The 22,325-nt window shown below is 46.0% G+C and overlaps 1 protein-coding gene across 4 annotated transcripts in view; it reads right to left on the reverse strand.

Annotated features, from left to right (window-relative positions):
- TOP1MT (DNA topoisomerase I mitochondrial) overlaps positions 1 to 22,325 on the reverse strand; it is a 53,782-nt gene that overhangs the window by 17,618 nt on the left and 13,839 nt on the right. For 2 of the 4 annotated variants that reach the window (XM_088676058.1, XM_060277559.2), the window contains exons 7-12: positions 16,232 to 16,294; positions 14,217 to 14,286; positions 12,494 to 13,020; positions 4,482 to 4,597; positions 2,693 to 2,814; positions 1,120 to 1,242 (exon numbers count right to left, since the gene is read on the reverse strand). In XM_088676058.1, coding sequence (XP_088532184.1) covers positions 1,120 to 1,242; positions 2,693 to 2,814; positions 4,482 to 4,597; positions 12,494 to 13,020; positions 14,217 to 14,286; positions 16,232 to 16,294 — 1,021 coding nt within the window. Of the gene's footprint in view, positions 1 to 1,119; positions 1,243 to 2,692; positions 2,815 to 4,481; positions 4,598 to 7,149; positions 7,592 to 12,493; positions 13,021 to 14,216; positions 14,287 to 16,231; positions 16,295 to 22,325 lie in introns of those variants that run through there. The other 2 variants (XM_088676059.1, XM_035125936.3) reach the window with 2 other exon arrangements.

The raw sequence follows: 22,325 nt of genomic DNA on the forward strand, positions 1-22,325 counted from the left end.
AGTAATGGAAAGTGGATTAATCCGTTCCAAACAGTCTGCGGAGTACTTAAACTGAAGCGTACTTAACCTGAAGCGAACTTAACCCGAAGTATGAGTGTAATTGGTTCTGGAAGTCCGTACTTAACCTGAAGCAAACTTTCCCACTGAAAGTAATGGAAAGTGGATTAATCCATTCCAGATGGGTCCACAGAGTACTTAAACTGAAAGTACTCAAACCGAAGCGTACTTAAACCGAGGTATGACTGTATTATTATTCCTTCCAGCAGCACCTTAGAGACCAACTAAGTTTGTCATAGGTATGAGCTTTCGTGTGCATGCTTCAGAAAGCTCATACCAATGACAAACTTGGTTGGTCTCTAAGGTGCTGCTGGAAGGAATTTTTTTATTTTGTTTCGACTACGTCAGACCAACACGGCTACCTACCTGTAACTTGTATTATTATTATTATTACTACTACTACTACTACAACTACAGCCTGCCTCCTCCTTCTGAGGGTGGACTAACTGTACAGCGTTCAAGTGTTTGCTAAGACTAGACCATGTGGAACGTACTGTATGTTCAATAGCCTAACCTGCAAGACTATTCATTTTGATTTCAATTAGTTAGAAAGAGCTAATAAACCGCTTTATCACAGAGGTATCTAAGCTTGTGCAAATGATCAAACTGCAGGCAACACAGAGCCATTAAAAGCATGTACGCATAAAATAAATTATGGTTTAGACGCAGGTGGAAGTTTTAAAACAACTACAAGTAACTAAATTATGTATCTGGGAAGGCTTCCTGAAAGACAAAAGTTTTCAGTGGGCATCTAAATCCATACAGGGAAGGCACCTGCCCCACATCAAGAGGCAGGGAGTTCCAAAGTGCAAATGCTGCCACAGTAAAAGATCAACTCCTGAAAATGGGCATTTTGAGGCACTTGCAAAACTTCCACTGATCAAAGTGGTTGAATAATAATAATAATAATAATAATAATAATAATAATAATAAAGTGGTTGAATAGGTGCATTTGGGGGCAAAGTGTTCCCTTAAGTTAGGAGAAAAATCACAAATCTACAATTGCAGTTCAGTGGCGAAAGAGGTATTGGGTTTTATCAGCAAGCAGGGGTGTGTCTGAACCTGTTTTTCCTCCTTTGGCAGAGCTTTCTGAGCCTCCTGTCTCTCCACAAAATATTCGTGAATCTCTCTGAAGTCGCATTTGTCCAGCTCCCTGATCTTCTTCCTCTCTTCTGACGTCATCTGCTACAGGAAATCAAGGAGGCAGAGGTTTGAGTTCTAAAGCTGCCTGTCACACCAAGGCACATGAGCCATGAGATTATCGTCAATAATGCCAATTAGCTGTGTCCCACAGATTCACGTGTCGGTCTAGGGGCGCGGGTGGCGCTGTGCTCTAAACCACGGAGCCTCTTGGGCTTGCCGATTGGAAGGTTGGCGGTTCGAGTCCCCACAATGGAGTGAGCTCCTGTTGCTCTGTCCCAGCTCCTGCCAACCTAGCAGTTCGAAAGCAAGTAGATAAAGAGGTACCACTGTGGCGGGAAGCTAAACGGTGTTACCGTGCGCTCTGGCACTTGTCACAGTGTTCTGTTGTGCCAGAAGTGATTTAGTCCTGCTGGCCACATGACCTGGAAAGCTGTCTGTGGACAAACGCCGGCTCCCTCGGCCTGAAAGCGAGATGAGCACCGCAACCCCATAATCGCCTTTGAATGGACTTAACCATCCCGGGGGGTCCTTTACCTTTTTTTACCTTTACCCAGCTCAGGAACACCCAAAACGGTTGGTAGTGGCTCTTCAGTGGAGCCTCCATGTTGGAGGCAGTCTACCTCTAAGTACCAGTTGATGGGGATGAACCACAAGGCCCTGCCCACCATCCTCATCCCCTCACCTGCCTGATTCCCAGAGGAACCAGGCCGACTACTGCCAGAAACACAATACTTTGCCCTGATCCATTAAGATTGCAATTATTTTCTTAACTTATGCACCTGCGGGATGTCTCAAGGCCGGCAGGAAATTAGCCTGATACAACAACAACAAAAAATGTGTCTAGAATGTCAGTAAAATACAAGTATATGGTCCCAGACTTTCTGAGTTCATGGGACCTTCCTGTCTTGTGCTCATTTCTGATCATTGCAACAGCATAACAATGGGGACCTCCAGTTCCGGTTCTGGGAGCTTCCCTGCTTGCCTTCCTAAAGGGCTGTTACTTATTTAATGTTTGATTTTACATAGTCATAGACTGCAATGCTGGAAGAACAGCTAAATCTATTTGATTCCAGCTACGAATTACTTCGTGTAAAGCATCTTAAAGCAATTTAGCAATAAAAACGATTCCACATCTACAAATGCATACTAGCAATTCCCTAGATACAAAGGATTAAAGGTGATTACAAAGGTAAAACCGACTTCAAATCCAATATGGATAGACTGAGATAAAGATCTCCACTTTAAAGGCTTGTTGAACCCTCTTGGACATTTTTGGGTCATAACTCACCTACTGTGGGGCTGTTGCCAGGAGCACAAAAAGCTGCCCACTGGGCCATTGAGCCTTGTTTTGTCTACACCGACTGGCAGCAGCTTCCCAGGGTTCCAGTTGCCAGACTCACCTGGACTGATCCTGGGACTTTCTGCACACATGGGAGATGTTTGGCCACTGAGCCACACACACCCCTCTCCCCAGGAAGCCACAGGCAAATACCTCTGTCCAGTCACAGAAAAAGTTCTTCTTGAAAATCGCCTTTCTCGTGTAGTCATGATCAAGCATCTTTGCATAAAATGTGGCAATCTCCTCCGTCGCCGGGCTGAGTTTCATAGGCTTGCCTGCAAAGAACAACAGTGGCCCGGCAGGAAGAAACAAAACTGTTTTAGCCATTTTGCGTTCTGCTTTTGAGTTGTAAAAAGGTCCATTCTTTTTGTCCTAGAGACAAAAACTATCTCTAAGCAGAATTAAGTAATGCACAGATAAAAACCAGCAACATTTTAAAAGCAAATACGGATAACTAAATAACATGTTTGGGTTTGGCTTGCTAAAATATTTTTTTTTATTATTCCTGTAGGTGCTTGAAACAGTGAAGCAAGCGTGGCCTGCCTAACATCAAGAGGCAGGGAGTTCCAAAGTACAGTACAGGTGTTGCCGTGCTAAAAGAGGCTTCTGAAGAGCATCTGTTTGGACCAGATCTGCTTTTGGACTAATCCAGCAGACACTTCTTACGTTTTTATGACCCCTTACAGATGTGGTTAACTGTTCAGACTGAAAAACCTCTACCAAAAACTACGGTAAATTTGTTTTAGTTGCCCTTTGCCCAAGACCTTGCCATTCAACCATTGCCTGTTTCCTTCACCAACCTGTCCAGGACAGAGGGTTGGCTATGCCAATAAATAAAGGCCCTTTCAGTCTAGGTTGGGGTTTGGGGGGGGGGGCACTGCAGGTCCAATTCTGCAACATGCTATTGATGAAATCATTCATGGTGGATTTATACTGGACTGCCCACACATTTTGCTCTGCAATGATTCCACCATGTTACCGCATTATTGCCACCTTGGGGGAGGGGGCATCTTGCGCTATGACACAACCAAAGTGCGACAAAAAAAAACAACCCTGACCCGGAACATTGATTGGAACCAAAAGTTACAGGATTTCAGCAGGGAGCTCTGGGATGTACGCTGATTGAAAAGGAAGCAGTATCCCGAATCTTTTGCAGGAGGTGACAGCATCGATTGCATATAACCGCCCCATTATCATCATGAGCACAAACCGTCACGATTGCACAATAAAAAGGACATCTGGGCGGCCCTAAATTCCAGAGATGAAGGGGTTGTTTAGCGCAGACAGCCAGGGAACAAATATATCCAACTTAGTAAACTTGGAGTGTCATTCTGCCCGGACACTGAGGTCCAGCACCGAGGGCCTTCTGGCGGTTCCCTCGTTGCGAGATGCCAAGTTGCAGGGAACCAGGCAGAGGGCCTTCTCGGTGGTGGCGCCTGCCCTGTGGAACGCCCTCCCATCAGATGTCAAAGAGATAAACAACTACCTGACATTTAGAAAACATCTTCAGGTAGGGAAGTTGTCAAAGAGGAAAACAACTATCAGACTTTTAGAAGACATCTGAAGGCAGCCCTGTTCAGGGAGGCTTTTAATGTTTAATAGATTATTGTGTTTTAATTTTCTGTTGGAAGCCGCCCAGAGTGGCTGGGGAAACCCAGCCAGATGGGCGGGGTATAAATAATAAATTATTATTATTATTATTATTATTATTATTATTATTATTATTGGAGAGGGTCAAAGGAGGAGCATCTGAGCGCTGGCAGGTTTTCTCTTGCTATCCTCCTCTCCAAGGCGCAGGCTGCAGCCACGCGGTCGCACCGATCCTGAGTGGGTTGTTGTGCCATCTCTTTCTCCCGCCCCAGCCCCCTGCCACTCAGGGTGGCTTCAGGCAAGCCAGGGACCTGCAGCCCATTCCAAAAAAATGGAAGGAAAGACCACCCACCGTTGTAATAGAAGCAGACTCCCCGCGGCAGCCGTTCGTAGGGCGGCGCAAAGTACGGTCCCCTGTGCTCCAGCTGCTGCCACTTCACGCCGTTCGCATGCTGCTCCTCTTCCCACCTGGTGAGAGCAAAAGATGCCAGGGAACCAAGGATGACATTTTCCCTTTCTGCTCACAGTTAACTCGGACGGCTTTGTTTCTTGTATTGAAAATCCGATTATTATCATTATTATTGGGAAAGATGCAGGAGTTAAGCTCAGCCCAGGCTTTCCAGTGTCCCTACAAATGGGTGGACTCATTATTTTACTTATATCCAAATTTCATGGGCCCATTCTTTCGGAGCCATCATTTGAGACTGCAGGCCATTATTACGGACCCATTACATTCACCTCCAAATAAAACAATGGACCCATTCTTTTCTCCAAATTTATCTCCAAATGTTATTTATTTCCAAAGCCCCAACAGATGGACCCATTATTAGTGCAAATAAGGGATTGATAAAACGGTTTGGAATTGGACTGTATACAGGAGTTGGTTTGAGACTTCCAGGGGCTGGTCACCGGGCGGAGGAGGGGGGATTTTAGATAGTGATTAAGTGAGATGTTAGAATGTTCATTGTATAAGTTAGAATAATTTTAGTGAATAATTAAGAGGCTAAAGGGAATAATTAGAGAAATAAGAAATTTGTTATGTGGTATAAGTAATTTTTATATTAGGTATTATTATAAGAATTAAAAGAAGATGTTTGTAATTTGTTAATTATGAAAAATTGCCAAATACTGTAGAGGTTATAATTAGACTTGGAAAGGGAGGAGCGAGGAAGCCAAAGTTATGACAGAGTTATGAATATTAGATTGGTTTTTCTTTTATGCTTTTTTTCCTTGTTTTTTTTTTCTCTATTGCATTTTTTCTTTTTTCTTTTTTCTTTTTTGCTTTTTTGTAATTTTTTCTTTTTTTTCTTTCTTTTTTGATGTTTGTTTATGCTATGATGTAAGACGGTGATGAGAATGGAAATTTTATGTGGAAAATGTCAATAAATACAATTTAAAAAAAACAGATGGACCCATTATTTTATTTATCTTTATTTCATTCACACGGATGAAGCCATCGTTTTATTTACTCATGCAACAGAGACCTGGTTTGCAAAATGTGAAATTTACAAAGTTTGCAACGGTTGCCCTGTTGCACATGGCAGGGCCTGCTTTGAGGTGGCTCCCTCTTTCTGGAATGCCCACGCCAGGGAGGCGCACTTCTCTATCCTCATCATTAACACTGAAGAGGAATTTTAAAACTCTCCTGGCCACCCACAAATCTGAGGGCTGAAAGACAATGTCACTGGTAACCAGGAAGCAATTAACTAGTGTAAGCGGCTATTTCTCACTGTTTTCAGATATACTTTGCAGCTTTAGTTAATAGGTTTTATTTTTAATCGAATTGTTTTGCAGCTGGGCAGCTTGTTGCCCTGGACTCCTTCGAGAGGACGCAAAATGAAATTAGACCTGCTTGACCTCTGTGAGAATAGGACTGAGTGGGCTAAACAAGTAAGAGAAAATAAAAGTCAATTAGAGGAGCTCCCAAAAAGTAAGTGACAAGTTCCAGAGAGGTAATAAATAGTAATAGCAATAGTAATAGTAATAATAATAATAATAAAAATAATAATAATAATTTGTTGTACCCCGTCCATCTGACTGGGTTGCCCCAGCCACAATTGGCAGCTTCCATCAAATATAGAAGACTGAAACAGATCCTTGCAAAGCTCGTATGAGTTTTACTTTCATAAAAGTGTACAGTTGGAAGGGGATCCTGAGAGTCATCGAATCAAACCCCCAGAAATGCCGGAATCAACACAGGAATTCGGTCCAGTCTATTCTGTGGCGCTTTTCTTCCTGCTAAAATTATGCTGCACAATTTTACTGTGTTATCCTTTTTGCAACCTGCTTGGAGGGTCCCCCCCACACACAACACAACACACACAACCAAGCCGTACATAAATTTCATAAGATGAAATAAACGTTATTAATGAAATGAAATAAAAAATATATCTTTGCCCCAAACCACACCCCCTCAAGAACAAAGTTTCCTAGGAAACTTCCTCACCCGCCTCCACCCTAAAGGCACGAGGCTATTTTTTATGAAGGATTATATTTCTTACAACAGCAGTCATCAAGAAGAAACGCGAAAAAATGAGATATACACGTTTGATTGCCGTGTTGGCAGTTTGCGATAAATAAGTGGGTTTTGGGTTGCAGTTTGTTTATTATTATTATTATTATTATTATTATTATTATTACTGCAAAACATACAACCCAAACAGACAAAAACAATACCAAAATGACAACTAAACATTAATTGACTACACATCATCTAACACCACACATCTCTTTGACTTTCCAAATCACCTCACTGTGCTTTCTAAATATTCTTAACCTACACACATTTCCTATTATATCTATTACATACCGGGAACCATTTTTACGTTTATGATTTCCTTTAATGTGCAAGATTCAGTCTTATACCTGCCAGGAGATTTGCATTTTTCACAGTACTGTTTTAAAATATTCTTTAGATTTAGACATTGCCCCTTTTCTTTGCTCACTTTCAGAGTTTTGAGTTTCCTCTCATTCTCCGAGGCCATTATTGCAGTTAAATGTTATTATCTCTCATACCATACCTGATCTTCGCGGTCTTCGCATTCCTGCCCGCTGCATGAAGCCGCATGGCATTAAATGTCAGGAAGCCTCGGAGGGAGGCTGGAGGGAGATGGGCGTGGGATGATGCCCACGCTGCCAGTGGAAGCACATGCTTAAGCATTCCAGGATGCCGAGCATGTCAGTCTGCAAAAGCCTGACCCTGCTATGCCTCCTTGCCTGCTAAGATGATCTTGCAGCCCAGCCACACTCCTGCCTGACCTTCCACCTGGAAATGCTTTGATCTCACCCCAGCCCTCTTAAAGTAAGGGTTATAAAAGCAACAAAAACCAAATGCATGTGTTTCCATGCATGCTTTCCAAAATAATCATCCTAATCTTTAAGGACAACAATGCACTTTTTAAAAAATAATAATAAAAAAGCAGGCATGCTTTGATCAGCGGTCCTGGATACCCACAATGCCACGGCGCTGAGGGATGATGGGAAATGTAGTTCAGGGCGCTCGGCCTCTGCCTCGCTCGCCACGTGACGCAAGCAAAGCGGTTGCTAGGCAGCCTTTCCGACCCGGCCAAATTCATTTAAAGAGACAGGACCAACATTAGGGGGTTCTTGCTCGTTTGGGAGGTTTTTGGTGGGAAATGGGTGGCCCAGCCTTCTCCAAGCAGATGCTCTGCAGATGTTTTTGGACTACAACTCTCCCATCGCTCCCCTCCTGTATTTAATATGCGGGAAATGACAGTTTCATTTCTTACTCTTTCTTTTAAAAAAATGGGAGGGAAGAAGTTTTTAATTAAGTTGGTTTGTATGTTATTGAAGACAATTGTGGCAATTGCCTTTATAGGTTTTTGTTTTGTTTTGCTTGTTTTCAGAAGGAAACATTTGAGAAATCTTGCATTAATAGTATTTAAGTAAGTGACCCGATCTCAACAAAAGTTGGGTCCTAGCTAGGGTTATTGGGGGGGGGAGGAACCTAACCCCAAAAAAGTGATTTAAAGCATTTGGTTTTGAGCTGCTTCTGCTGCTTTTTACACCGCGTTGCCGTGAATTTTCCTGACGTACTACGTAATCTTAGCAAGTACGAGCAACTGACATTGTTGGAAGCTTACTCAGAAGTAAGTCCCCCTGGGTCCAAAAGGGCGTACTACTCTCAAGTAAGTGCCCGTAGGATTTCAGCCCCAGCCTATCAATCAATCAATCCAAACTTCTAGATCTAAAACTATAAATGTTTGATGATAATAGACTCACAGAGTTGGAAGGGACCCCCAAGGGTCAACTATTCCAACCCCCCCCCATAATGCAGGAATCTTTTGCCCAACATGGGGCTTGAACGCACAACCCTGAAATTAAGATGAAGTAAACTTGTTTTCTCCTCCTCCAGAGGACAGGACCCAAACTGATGGATTAAAATTCCAAGAAAGGAGATTCTGACTAAACATTCGGAAGAACTATCTGAATGTAAGAGCTATTTGACAGTGGAAAGAGGTGGGCTCTTCTTCCTTGGAGGTTTTTAAGCAGAGGCTGGATGGCCATCTGTCAGGGATTCTTTAGGATTCCTGCATTGCAGGGGGTTAGGATAGAGGACCTTTGGGGACCCTTCCAACTCTACAATTCGATGATGATTCAAGATGCTGACTGTGAGACAACTTATGTACTTCTGTGACATCTGAGAACATGAAAATGAATGCTTTATGCTGACACCTAGTGAGAGCTGGACCATAAAGAAGGCTGATCGCCAAAGAATTGATGCTTTTGAATTATGGTGCTGGAGGAGACTCTTCAGAGTCCCATGGACTGCAAGAAGATCAAACCTATCCATTCTTAAGGAAATCAGCCCTGAGTGCTCCCTGGAAGGACAGATCGTGAAGCTGAGGCTCCAATACTTTGGCCACCTCATGAGAAGAGAAGAATCCTTGGAAAAGACCCTGATGTTGGGAAAGATGGAGGGCACAAGGAGAAGGGGGCGACAGAGGACAAGATGGTTGGACAGTGTTCTCGAAGCTACGAACATGAGTTTGACCAAACTGCGGGAGGCAGTGCAAGACAGGAGTGCCTGGCGTGCTATGGTCCATGGGGTCACGAAGAATCGGACACGACTAAACGACTAAACAACAACAACAACAATGCTGACACCTAGTGGGTAAATAGATTTAAGGCACAGTATATAGAACATGGAAAAGCTTTGTTGATTCTTTGCTCAGAGATGCAGGGCCAACCAACTGTTGCTGTTGCCTTGAGAGCCCTAGATCTGTGAGCATTATTGATAAAAAACCTAGAAGTGGAATAACTCTAAAATCAAATACTGGCTTTCTAAGATATCAGCAATGCCAGTTCAGTTTTACAGAGGCCGGGGGAGAGAGAGATATGAGAAGGACTGACTCAAAGCTTTGTTGCGCATCCTAACAAGAATTCCAGAAAAATACTACATGCATTCAACAGGAAAGCTAAGAATTCAGTACTTAATGAAACAAGTTCCCACTACTAAGATTTGGTTGTGCCTTGAAAAATTCTGTAAATAGGGATACATTGCTTCCTCATAACAAGATGAGGATAAAAGCAAAATAAAGGGGAATTTCTCTTTTTGAAAGGTAAAATGAACCGTTACAAGGTAGATGGAAGTCTATAACAAGTAAAATACATAAGGAGGTTCATTCCATGTGGAAAGGTATTACTTATGAGAAATGGCTACTATAGGACTAAATCATGTCAATTAGTATCTAATAGAAAATACATATGCAAAATTTGTTTTTGTTATTGTCTTAGTCTTGTCTTTTTCTTTATTTTTCTCTTTTTTCTTTTCTTTTTGAAAACATGAAGATGTATAGTTTTTAATTTTTTTATAATATTTGATTTCTCCCCCCCCCCCCCCAAGAAGCTATCACTGGATATATTAGTTAATTATGTATATGCTGTGGGTTAAACCACAGAGCCTAGGGCTTGCTGATCAGAAGGTCGGCAGTTCGAATCCCTGCAACGGGGTGAGCTCTTGTTGCTCGGTCCCAGCTCCTGCCAACCTAGCAGTTCGAAAGCACGTCAAAGTGCAAGTAGATAAATAGGGACCGCTCCGGCGGGAAGGTAAACAGTGTTTCTGTGCGCTGCTCTCGTTCACCAGAAGCGGCTTTGTCATGCTGGCCACATGACCCGGAAGCTGTCTGAGGACAAACGCCAGCTCCCTCGGGCTATAGAGCGAGATGAGCGCCGCAACTCCAGAGTCAGACACGACTGGACCTGATGGTCAGGGGCCCCTTTAACTTTATCTTTTATTTGTATGTTTGAACATAAAAAAATGCAGTGCGTCCATGAAAATAAGGCTGGCTGCACATATCCAATACATACACATGCAAAATACAACTCTGCAGCTAAGGAAACTCTGCAGCTTCTCTCCAGTACCAAGCATACCTCTGAGCATGTGTGGTTTGGAGGACCAACGAGAAGGATGACTTTGAGGATATTCAAGGATAGCAGGCCGTCCTCCAGAAATGTTCTCCCCCCCCCATCCTTTCTGCTTCCTCACTTGTGGGATCTGGCGGAGGAGTCGAGCTTCTCAAACGGCAACAATCACAGCAGCTTTTATAACTAAGTTTGAATGAAACTTTTCTAAAGCCTGCCTCCCCCCCCCCCCCCGGCAGCCTATCCCATCTCTCCCAGAGCCCAGCAAGCCAGGACTCACTAAACCACCCCACATCCTGTCCGGCCAAATGTTAGCACCCAAATGCACCCCTTGCTCCCCAAATACCCATCTCTCATAAGAACCTAAGAAGAGATCTACTGGATCAGGCCAATGTCCCACCTAGTCCAGCATCCTGTTCTCACAGGGGCCAACCAGATGGGAAACCTGGAAGCAGGATTCGAACACAAGAGCATCTCTCCCCTCTTGCTGTGGTTTCCAGCAACTGGGATTCTGAAGCATTGCTGAAGAAGCACTTTCTATCATCTGTCCTGAATTGCTCGACATTCATTGCATCTCCATGAGTTCGAGAGAGAGAGAAACTTTTCTATCCGTTCTCTTCAGGCCATGTATCAGTTTATAAACATCTATATGCGGGTGGCGCTGTGGGTTAAACCACAGAGCCTAGGGCTTGCCGACCAGAAGGTCGGTGGTTCGAATCCCCGCGACGGAGTGAGCTCCCGTTGCTTGGTCCCTGCTCCTGCCAACCTAGCAGTTCGAAAGCATGTCAAAGTGCAAGTAGATAAATAGGTACTGCTCCGGCGGGAAGGTAAACGGCATTTCCGTGCACTGCTCTGGTTCACCAGAAGCAGCTTAATCATGCTGGCCACATGACCTGGAAGCTGTACGCCGGCTCCCTTGGCCCGTAAAGTGAGATGAGCGCCACAACCCCAGAGTCGTCCGCAACTGGGCCTAACGGTCAGGGGTCCCTTTACCTTTATTGCCTCTCACTCGCTTTTTCTCCAAGTTAAAAATTCCGAAACGGCATAACCTTTCTTCATTGGGGAGCCGTTCCATCCCCTCGATTGCTTGGGCTGCCCTTTCCTGAGCCTTTCCCAACCGACCCATCCCTTTACAGCAGCTTCCTTGGCCTCTCTCAGACCCCAGCCTGATGCCACCCAAGGTCATCGTTGGAAATCAGAGGAAGAGATCAGCAGCGGCGGACCCACGAGGCCAAAGAAGTCAGCAATTGGAATCAGACTCCCGATACACAAAGACGGGAAAGAAAAGAACTACTGGATCATCGCTTGATGTTTTACAAAAAGGTTAAATACTGTAATGCAATAACACAAATAGATAAAGGACCCCTGGACAGTTAAGTCCAGTCAAAAGCGACTATAGGGTTGTGGCGCTCATCTCGCTTTTAGGCCGAGGGAGCCAGCATTTGTCCACAAAGAGCTTTCCGGGTCATGTGGCCAGCAGGACTAAACCATTACTGGCGTACAGAGAACTGTGACAAGTGCCAAAGCACACAGAAACACTGTTTATCGTCCCTCTGCGGCGGTACCTATTTATCTACTTGCACTCGCATGCTTTCGAACTGCTAAGTTGGCAGGAGCTGGGACAGAGCAATGGGAGCTCACCTCGTCACAAGGATTCGAACCACCAACCTTCCCACTGGCAAGCCCAAGAGGCTCAGTGGTTTAGACCACAGCGCCACCCACGTCCCACCATCATAATGCGAATAGAACTCAGTAAGCGTGCAGCTGATGACTGAGCGATCGTTTTTGCCAAATGGAAAGTAACCAGAAGTAGATAAGCATCTGCAAACACAATTAACATCAGAAATCAAGGATGCATCAAGAAGTCACCTAAACAAAATTGAACCAATTTGGAAATAATTTGCATAATTGGGTTGAAATTTAGAAAATCCATTTCAAAAATAATATTGGCAAAGACCCCAACCCGAACGCAGCACGTACCACTTCCACTTGTCCTCTTTCCCGCATTCCTCCTCCTTCTTCCTTTTCTTCCTCGTGCCTCCATCCTCCTCCTTCGCTTTCCTCTTCCGGGAGCCTCCCAGACCCCCAGGTTTGGAGGTGGCACATTTTTTCCGGCCTTTATTGGCCTTTTTCCCACTCATGCCGTCCTCCGAGGCCTCTTCCCCCTTGACCTTATTCCTCCTGGCCTCCCCGACACCCTCTTTTTGCACCTCAGTCTTTCTATCCAACTCTTGCTCAGTCTTCACCTCGCTCTTCTCTCTTTCTTCTGCGTCCTCTCCTTCCTCCTTGTCCCTCTCCACCTTTTTCTCCACACCCTTCGCTCTGTTCAAGTTCTCCTGCTCTGGAGCCCTCGCTTTGCTGCGGCTTCCTGGACTCTCTCCCACCTCCTCCGTCTCCGCTTTCACAACAGAGACTTTCTTCCTCCTCCTCCTCCTCCTTCTTTCCTCTGCTGAGGTGCTGCCTGTTTCCAAGCAGAGCGGCGTGTTCTCCACTTGCCGCCTTATGACCTGTCCAAAACGAAAAGCGGGGAAAGAGTTTGCCACAAGAAAAGCCGTGTGGATGTCCTATGATTGCACCACAACAAGAATCGGGAAGGAAAATTGGCCTCCTTGAGATTCTCATCTCTTTACAGTTAAAACACACAAACATGCTTTTCTGGAACTTAGGGCCTCAAAGGTAGGCTTGGAAGCATTCAGGCAAGTGTTTAAAAATCATGCAGTTTGGAGACAGCAGCTAGGGAGATAGTTTGCTCCTTCTCTCCCAAAACCTCAATGCAACGCAAGGTGTATACAGTCGTACCTTGGTTGTCAAACTTAATCCGTTCCGTGGGTCTGTTCGACTCCCAAAACGGTTCAAAAACCAAGGCGCAGCTTCCGATTGGCTGCAGGAGCTTCCTGCACTCAATCGGAAGCCGCGAAGGACGTTCGGCTTCCGAAAAACGTTCGCAAAGCCAAAACATCCGAGTACCAAGGCATTCAACAACCAAGGTACGACTGCATTAGAAAGTCCTTTTTCACACAGTGCATAATTACTTTGCTGGGCGATATCCGGTTTTCAACTTCGTGACGTATATCACCAGCTAAACATCGTGATATGGCGATATATCACGATGTCCGAAATAAGGATGGAGGTATGCGGAGGCATCGGCTGGCTTCACGGTTTTTCCCGCATCGTGATTTTTGCATAGCACACATGCATCATGATTCGCAACATATCACCAGGTCAAAAATGATGAAACCGATATCACGATATGGACTTCAAACCAGTTTTGGACGATATGTCGATATATCACCCAGCCCTAAAATGTATTAGTCACTCCTGCAGATTTATTGTGCTGTTTTTGTGATATACAAATGGCGTGAGAAGACTTGGTCTATTCATTTGTATCGTTGTATTATCCCTATGATCCTCATTTAGAAAACCTAATAAAAATGTTATTCAAAAGAAAAGACCGGTGTTAGTCAAAAGCTCATCTCATGGAGCTGAGGGATCTACCACTGATGGTTATTAAGGAGCCTCCACAAACAGAGGCAGTATACCTCTGAATGCCAGTTGCTGCCCCCCAAAAATGCTGGGCAGCTCCTGTTTCCAAGCCCTGCTGGACTAGATGGACCTTTGGTTTGACCTGCAAGACCCCTGCTACATTCTGGCATAGTAAAGCAGCTTAGGTGTGAAATGTTGTAGAAAACCCCATGCTACTCACTGCCTTATTTTCGTCCCTGGTTGCGGGTTCCTCTGCTCCCAGCCTAACTTTCTTGGCCAAGGGCTCTTCTCTGAAATGCAAGCACAGCAGAGGCGATGGTTAAACCAGCCTGCCTTAGTTGAGATCCCTACGTTGCAGGGGGTTGGACTGGATGACCCTCAGGGTCCCTTCCTACTCTGCAATTCTATGATTCTGTGCTGAATCTCCCTGTGAGGGTCTTGCTAGGCAGGCAACCCCTTCAACATACCTGAAAGCTCTTCCACCGGAAGTTAGTGTTGTAATGTCCCTACCCAGAGAGGAATGGCAGACCAAGTTGATGGACTACGCAGAGATGGCAAAAATGACCCGGAAAATCAGAAAATGGGAAGATCAAAACTTCAGCAAAGAATGGGCGGAATTTATGTGATATTTGGGAAACCACTGTAAACAATTGAACTCTTACTTAAATAACTGAAGTAACTTGTACTTAAATAACTTAAATAACACTTGTAACAAAGACTTTGGATATAACAGATAATCAAATAATTGGAGTCTCTAAAAATATGCAGCAGAAAAGGAAAAGTAGGGAACCCATGGGGAGGTGGAGGGAAATCTAATGATTTGAGAGAATCTTGTGTGTTTGTTTTATTTGTGATTTTGAACGTAAACATTAGTGGGGAAAACCAAATAAAAATGAATAACAAAAAAAAAGGAAGTTAGCATGATGTACCGTGTTTCTCATATTATAAGACACGTCTTATATTTATTTTTTCCTGAAAAAAACACACCATGGCTTATTTTCAAGGGATGTCTTATTTTTTCATTAAGTACCGGTACCGGTATCTGTACAGACCACAGACCTGCTCCCACCGGGTCTTCGCGCGCGGCAGTCAAAGGCTGCAGCCGGGTCTTGGGGCTGCGCGCGCTGAGGCTGCAACCAGGTCCCGGGTGTCCACGCGCAAAGGCTGCAGCCGGGTCCTGGGGCTGTGCGCTGAGGCTACAGCCGGGTCCCGGGTGTCCGCGCGCTGTGCGCAAAGGCTGCAGCCGGGTCTTGGGGCTGCGCGCACTGCGCACTGAGGCTACAGCCGGGTCCCGGGTGTCCGCGCGCGGTGCGCAAAAGCTGCAGCCGGGTCTTGGGGCTGCGCGTGCTGCGCGCTGAGGCTGCAGCCGGGTCTTGGGGCTGCGCATGCTGCACGCTGAGGCTACAACCGGTCCCCGGGTGTCCGTGCGCGGCGCGCAAAGGCTGCAGCCGGGTCTTGGGGCTGCGCATGCTGCACGCTGAGGCTACAGCTGGTCCCCGGGTGTCCGCGCGCGGTGCGCAAAGGCTGCAGCCGGGTCTTGGGGCTGCGCGTGCTGCGCGCTGAGGCTACAGCCGGGTCCTGGGGCTGCGCGCGCGGTGCGCAAAGGCTGCAGCCGGGTTCTGGGGCTGCACGCGCGGCAGTCAAAGGCTGCAGCCAGGTGCTGGGGCTGCGCGCTGCGCGCAGAGGCTGCAGCCAGGTGCTGGGTGTCTGCACGCAAAGGCTGCAGCCGGGTTCTGGGGCTGCATGCGCTGAGGCTGCAGCCAGGTCCCGGGGGTTAACGCGGCAGCAGCAACCCTTCTTTGCCACAGACCTGCTCCCACCACCCGGTACGGCTTATTTTCGAGGTATGCCTTATATTTTTCCACCTCAGGAAAATCCTGCCATGCCGTATTTTGTAGGGATGCCTTAAAATATGAGAAACACGGTAGTAAACAGGGCACCAAAGTTTAACGCATTAGGCTCCAATCCCTGCTCTCATTTATTTCCCCTAAGCACAACAGGTCCAAGAGAGATGTCTTTTCAAATCCAAAACTTGCACTCTCCTTGGGCTTAATAAATCTATTAAGTGATTTCCTCCCCACCTCCTCTCCTTTGCTACATGTGCACAAAGCACTTTTTTAAAAAAAGTGTTGCTCTTTCTAAGTGCGTATGTAATTTTTTGGGGCGAGCATTGTGGCATCCTCTGTGTGCCCCTCTCTCTGAGCTTGCTCCCGAAATCCCTCATCACAACTTTACCTCAGATGAGGAACGCCGTGGCTGTTACCCTCTGTCACAAAGTCCATGGCACTCTCCGGGCCTCTGGAAAAAGAGAAAAACCCAAGGTTGCCCCCTTTAAGACACGGCGCTAGGTACGTTTCAGTACCATTACACAATCTACAGTTTAACAGAAGAAAGGTTTTGAGACAACACACAAAAAGATTTCATACCAGGCCGGGGGGGGCAGCCTTGCCCAACCTGGTGCCCTCCAGAGGTTTCAGACGACAACTCGCATGGGAGTTGTAGTACGAAAGGCCTGGAGATTGCCAGGCTGGCAAAGGGCAATTTTGCCACCAGCAAATCTGGATTTTGGGGCAAGGGAGCACCAGCCGGGATGCCCAGATGCCCACATCCCCTTTGGCGATACTTGCCACTGGGGAAGCGTGAAGCGGGACCGACTCCATTTTCTAACAAGGAGCCCTCGCTGGCGGAGTCAGAGCCAGAGTGATGGTGGGAGAAAGGAGAGCACAGTGGTTGCCTAGCAACCGTGGCATCCCTGCCCTTTGGGCCAAGCTGACTTCCGGCCCGCTTTGTTCCGTCCATCCCGCTGCGGAATGGCTGACGCGGAGGCCCTTGCGGTCACTCAGAAGGGACACCTCTGGTGTGTTTTTTTATAATAATTTTTTATTCAATTTTCCAATTAAACAAAACATAAAACACACATACACATAAATATACACAGAAATAAAACTTATTATTTACCTCATATATTCCTCATCTAATCTCCTTTCGCTCTGCCGAGCTATGACTTCCCTCCCTCCCTTCATACAGCTTTATTATTTCACTCTTATCTTGCAGGGTTTTTTGCAAACTCAGTCCCATTTCATAGGATTTATTTCAGTCCTGCAAGTGTCTTTAAACTTCAGCATAGTCCATCATTTTTGTCTGCCACTCCTCAATAGTCGGTACATCCTGTGTTTTCCACTTTGGGGCTAATAAAGTTCTCGCCGCGGTTGTGGCATACATAAATAGTCTCTGATCCCCCTTAGCAATCTCATCGCCCATTAATCCCAATAAGAACGCCTCGGGTTTTTTGGTGAAAGCGTACTTAAATATCTTTTTCAACTCATTGTATGAATTTTCCCAAAATCTTTTTACTGTCTCGCATGTCCACCACATGTGATAAAATTGTCCATCTTTGTCTTTACATTTCCAGCATACTTTACTACTTGTCCTATACATCTTAGCTAATTTTACTGGTGTTAAGTACCATCTATACATCGTTTTCATAACATTTTCTTTCAAGGCGGTACATGCAGTAAATTTCATCGTTTCATTCCAAAGTTTCAACCACGCATCACATTCAGTATTATGCCCAAAATCTTTTGCCCATTTTATCATCACCTCCTTAGTCATTTCATCTTTAGTATACCATTCTAACAAAAAGTTATACATTTTTGACAGCAATTTCACTCTGCCTTCCAACAATTCTATCTAAAATTTAGACCTTTTTTCATCAAAACCTACTTTTTAATCTTTTGAAAACACATAATTTACTTGGTGGTACTGCAACCACCCTGTTAAAGCTTCTTTAATTTCATCATATGGCCTCAATTTCCATCCTTTATCTGATTTCATCAGAATCTCTTCATATGTGGCCCCAGAAGGGACACCTCTGGACCCAGGAAGCAGCCCTGCGGGTCAGCCCAGAGCTCCCACCCCTCCCCAGCTTTTTTCCAAGCAGAATTCCACACATTTTAAACCCATTTCCAGCAGCATCTTCCTGCATCCCTCCGTCGGATTGAGCGGACGACGTCAGTAGCGGGTTCCCAGCGGTCAAGAAGGTGGTTTCTGCACCTGCTGTAGAGCAGGGGCGTAGCCAGGATCAAAACTGGGGGGGGGGGCAAGCCATGGTCATTCAGGGGCGGGGCCACAAAGTGGGAACGTGGGCGGGGCTACCCTGCTTGGCTGGAGAGGACGGGAGGGTCGGGCAGGCGAGAGGGGGTGACAGGGTGGGCGAGGGCGAGGCAAGGCACGCCGCAGTCACGATGGCTCCGAGGCGTTGCTGCATATCAGCATAATATTTCAACCATGTTGTGGGTTCAAGCCCCACCTTAGGAAAAAATTCCTGCATTGCAGGGGGTTGGACTAGATGACCCTTGTGGTCCCTTCCAACTACAATTCTATGATTCTATTGATATATTGCCATAGCATATGCATCATTCTGCTTTCTTGAATTGTCCTACTCCTAGGCATAGCAGCCAACTCCTAGAGGCCTAGGTGCCCCCCTCCCCCAATTACTAGTAAATACCGTATTTGAAAGAGTCATCCCCCCCATGTTGATGGGCTTTCTATGTGGGGCTTATCTGCCCCCCCCCCGTATTTTATTAAGAATGGAAGAGGGAGGGAAGGAAGGAAGAAATAGAGAGAGGGATAACTCATATTTGTGGGTGCCTCTGGGTGACGCTGTGATGCTGGAACTCTGCAGCAAGAGGACGGGAGGGTCGGGCAAGCGAGAGGGGGTGGCAGGGCGGGTGAGGGCGAGGGAAGGCACGGCCGCAGTCACGACAGCTCCGAGGCGTTGCTGCATATCAGCATAATATTTCAACCATGCCGTGGGTTCAAGCCCCACCTTGGGGAAAAAATCCTGCATTGCAGGGGGTTGGACTAGATGACCCTTGTGGTCCCTTCCGACTACAATTCTATGATTCCATTGATATATTACCATAGCATATGCATCATTCTGCTTTCTTGAATTGTCCTAGGCATAGCAGCCAAATCCTAGAGGCCTAGGTGCCTCCCCCCAAAAAAAATTACTGGTAAATACTGTATTTTAAAGAGTCATTCCCCCCCCCCCATGTTGATGGGCTTTCTATGTGGGGCTTATCTGCCCCCCCCCAGTATTTTATTAAGGATAGAAGAGGGAGGGAAGGAAGGAATAATAGAGAGAGGGATACCTCATATTTGTGGGTGCCTCTGGGTGATGCTGTGAAGCTGGAACTCTGCAGCAAGAGGATGGGAGGGTCGGGCAGGGGAGAGGGGGTGGCAGGGCGGGCGAGGGCGAGGCAAGACAGGGCCGCAGTCTCGATGGCTCCGAGGCGTTGCTGCATATCAGCATAATATTTCAACCATGTTGTGGGTTCAAGCCCCACATTGGGGAAAAATTCCTGCATTGCAGGGGGTTGGACTAGATGACCCTTGTGGTCCCTTCCGACTACAATTCCATGATTCCATTGATATATTACCATAGCATATGCATCATTCTGCTTTCTTGAATTGTCCTAGGCATAGCAGCCAACTCCTAGAGGCCTAGGTGCCTCCCCCCCCCCCCAATTACTGGTAAATACTGTATTTTAAAGAGTCATTCCCCTCCCCCCCCCATGTTGATGGGCTTTCTATGTGGGGCTTATCTGCCCCCCCCCAGTATTTTATTGAGGATGGAAGAGGGAGGAAAGGAAGGAAGAAATAGAGAGAGGGATAACTCACATTTGTGGGTGCCTCTGGGTGATGCTGTGATGCTAGAACTCTGCAGCAAGAGGAAGATACCGGTACACCTGTACAGGAGCCTTGTAAGCAGCTTTCTCTCTGCTTGATTTACAGCAGGCATGTCCAACAGGTAGATTGTGATCTACCAGGAGATCACTGGATGTCTGTGGTAGATCACTGCTAGATCACTGGCACCCCTAAAAAAAGCTCACCCAAAATTTTCCTCCTCCCTAAAAAAAGCTGAACTATGACCTGAAGCCCTAAAAAAAAATGGGCCTCCCTCCCTCCTAAAAGAAGCTCAACAAGTTTGACCTAAACCCCCCAAAACAGGGCTTCCCTTCCTTAAAAAAACTCAACAGCTTTGACCTGAACCCCCCAAAAGGGGGTAGATCACTCCCAGTTTTTAACTCTGTGAGTAGATCAGAGTCTCTTGGGAGTTGGCCACCCCTGATTTACAGTATACAGATGCAGGAGGAGGGGCAGACTGGAACACCACTGCTTTTTATAAACATCACTGTGTCTATCAAAGCTACAGCCCCCCCCCCTTCTTATTCACTTCCTTTTAGCCTTGCAGGGCCACCTTAGTCAAATTGAATCCTCTGCACCCTCATTAAATCGCCAATAGAACTGTTAATGCGATCCCTGAATGCTCATTAACAACTCCCACTGAATAACAATAGGGTGAATAGGGTGGACCTTGCCTGAAGGGATATTCTGCTCCATTGTCTTAACTGCTTAAGTACTGGTAGCCACTTTGCTTTATTTATTTGATGTGTTTTTGTTACAGCTGTGTTCCCGCCCCCAGCAAGTGGAGAGCTGCTCTTGCTAAAGCAAAGCCCTTTCCACTTCAGTTTTTGGAGGGGGAAAGTGCTGGTTATGGTCTGTAAAATACAATAATTTTTTGCTTCTAGGGGGGGGCAGCTGCCCCCTCCTGCCCCCCCTGTCTACACCCATGCTGTAGAGGGAAATCGGGGGCAGGTGGGGCTCGGCAACCTGGGAAGGTGCTCCATCTAGGAGAAGGAAAACTCTGGCCCTAAACCTCCGCTGCCTTGCGGGATATCTTCAGGAGAAGAAAAGGCTCAGGAGTAAACCCTCCACAGGTCTAAAGTGGAGTCCCTAAGGCAGTTGGATGGCACCTTTTGTGTCTCTTTCCAGCAACTCCTGCAGCCAGGCTGGTGCCAAACGCCTTGCTCTGCTTTCCTTTGGATCAAGAGGGGGCAGCCCAAGACCTCCATGCACACTGGCCAGGCTTGTGCCCCGGGGGGGGGGTCACTTCAGTGCTGCTAACAGAGTGGTTTGACTTCACCCACTAATCATTAAGATCATTAAGCAACGGTCTGTGAGCACCTAGAAAGAAACTCTGTGATTACTTAAAGTCAGCATGGGTTTCTGAAAAATAAGTCATGTTAGACTAATCTGATCTCATTTTTTGACAGAATTACAAGCCTGGTAGATGAAGGGAACGCTGTGGATGTAGCCTATCTTGATTTCAGCAAGGCCTTTGACAAGGTGCCCCATGATATTCTTGTAAAGAAGCTGGTAAAATGTGGGCTAGACAATGCTACCATTCAGTGGATTTGTAACTGGCTGACTGACTGAACCCAAAGGGTGCTCATCAATGGCTCCTCTTCATCCTGGAGAGAAGTGACTAGTGGGGTGCCACAGGGTTCTGTCTTGGGCCCAGTCTTATTCAACATCTTTATCAATAACTTGGATGATGGGCTTGAGGGCATACTGAGCAAGTTTGCAGATGACACCAAATTGGGAGGGTTGGCTAATACCCCAGAGGACAGGATCACACGGCAAAATGACCTTAACAGATTAGACAACTGGGCCAAAGCAAACAAGATGAATTTTAACAAGGAGAAATGTAAAGTACTACACTTGGGCAAAAAAAATTAAAGGCACGAATACAGGATGGGTGACTCCTGGCTTGAGAGCAGTACATGTGAAAAGGATCTAGGAGTCTTGGTAGACCACAAACTTGACATGAGTCAGCAGTGTGATGCAGCAGCAGCTAAAAAAGCCAATGCAATTCTGGGCTGCATCAATAGGAGTATAGCGTCTAGATCTAGGGAAGTAATAGTACCACTGTATTCTGCTCTGGTCAGACCTCACCTGGAGTACTGTGTCCAGTTCTGGGCACCACAGTTCAAGAAGGATGCTGACAAGCTGGAACGTGTCCAGAAGAGGGCAACCAAAATGGTCAAAGGCCTGGAAACGATGCCTTATGAGGAACGGCTTAGGGAGCTGGGTATGTTTAGCCTGGAGAAGAGAAGGTTAAGGGGAGATATGATAGCCATGTTCAAATATATGAAAGGATGTCATATGGAGGAGGGAAAAAGGAGGAGTCTCTTCCAACTCTACGATTCTATGATTCTATGATTCACCCCTGGAGGTGAACTCCATTGTCTCTTGGGACAGATAGATGTCAAAAACAAGCACCTTGCTGGTCCCTTAAATGCTGCTTGTAATCTGGGCCGATATAAAAAATATATAGCATTATTATTATTATTATTATTATTATTATTATTATTATTATTGAAGCCGCACCGGTTGGTGCTCTCAAAGCAGGCTGCTAGTTTTGCCAGCACACATGGAAAGAGACAACTTTGCTGCGGATCTTTAAAAATGGGTCATTAAATAC

Source organism: Zootoca vivipara, chromosome 8 (assembly GCF_965207765.1).
Source record: "Zootoca vivipara chromosome 8, rZooViv2.hap1.1, whole genome shotgun sequence".
Lineage (NCBI taxonomy): Eukaryota > Metazoa > Chordata > Lepidosauria > Squamata > Lacertidae > Zootoca > Zootoca vivipara.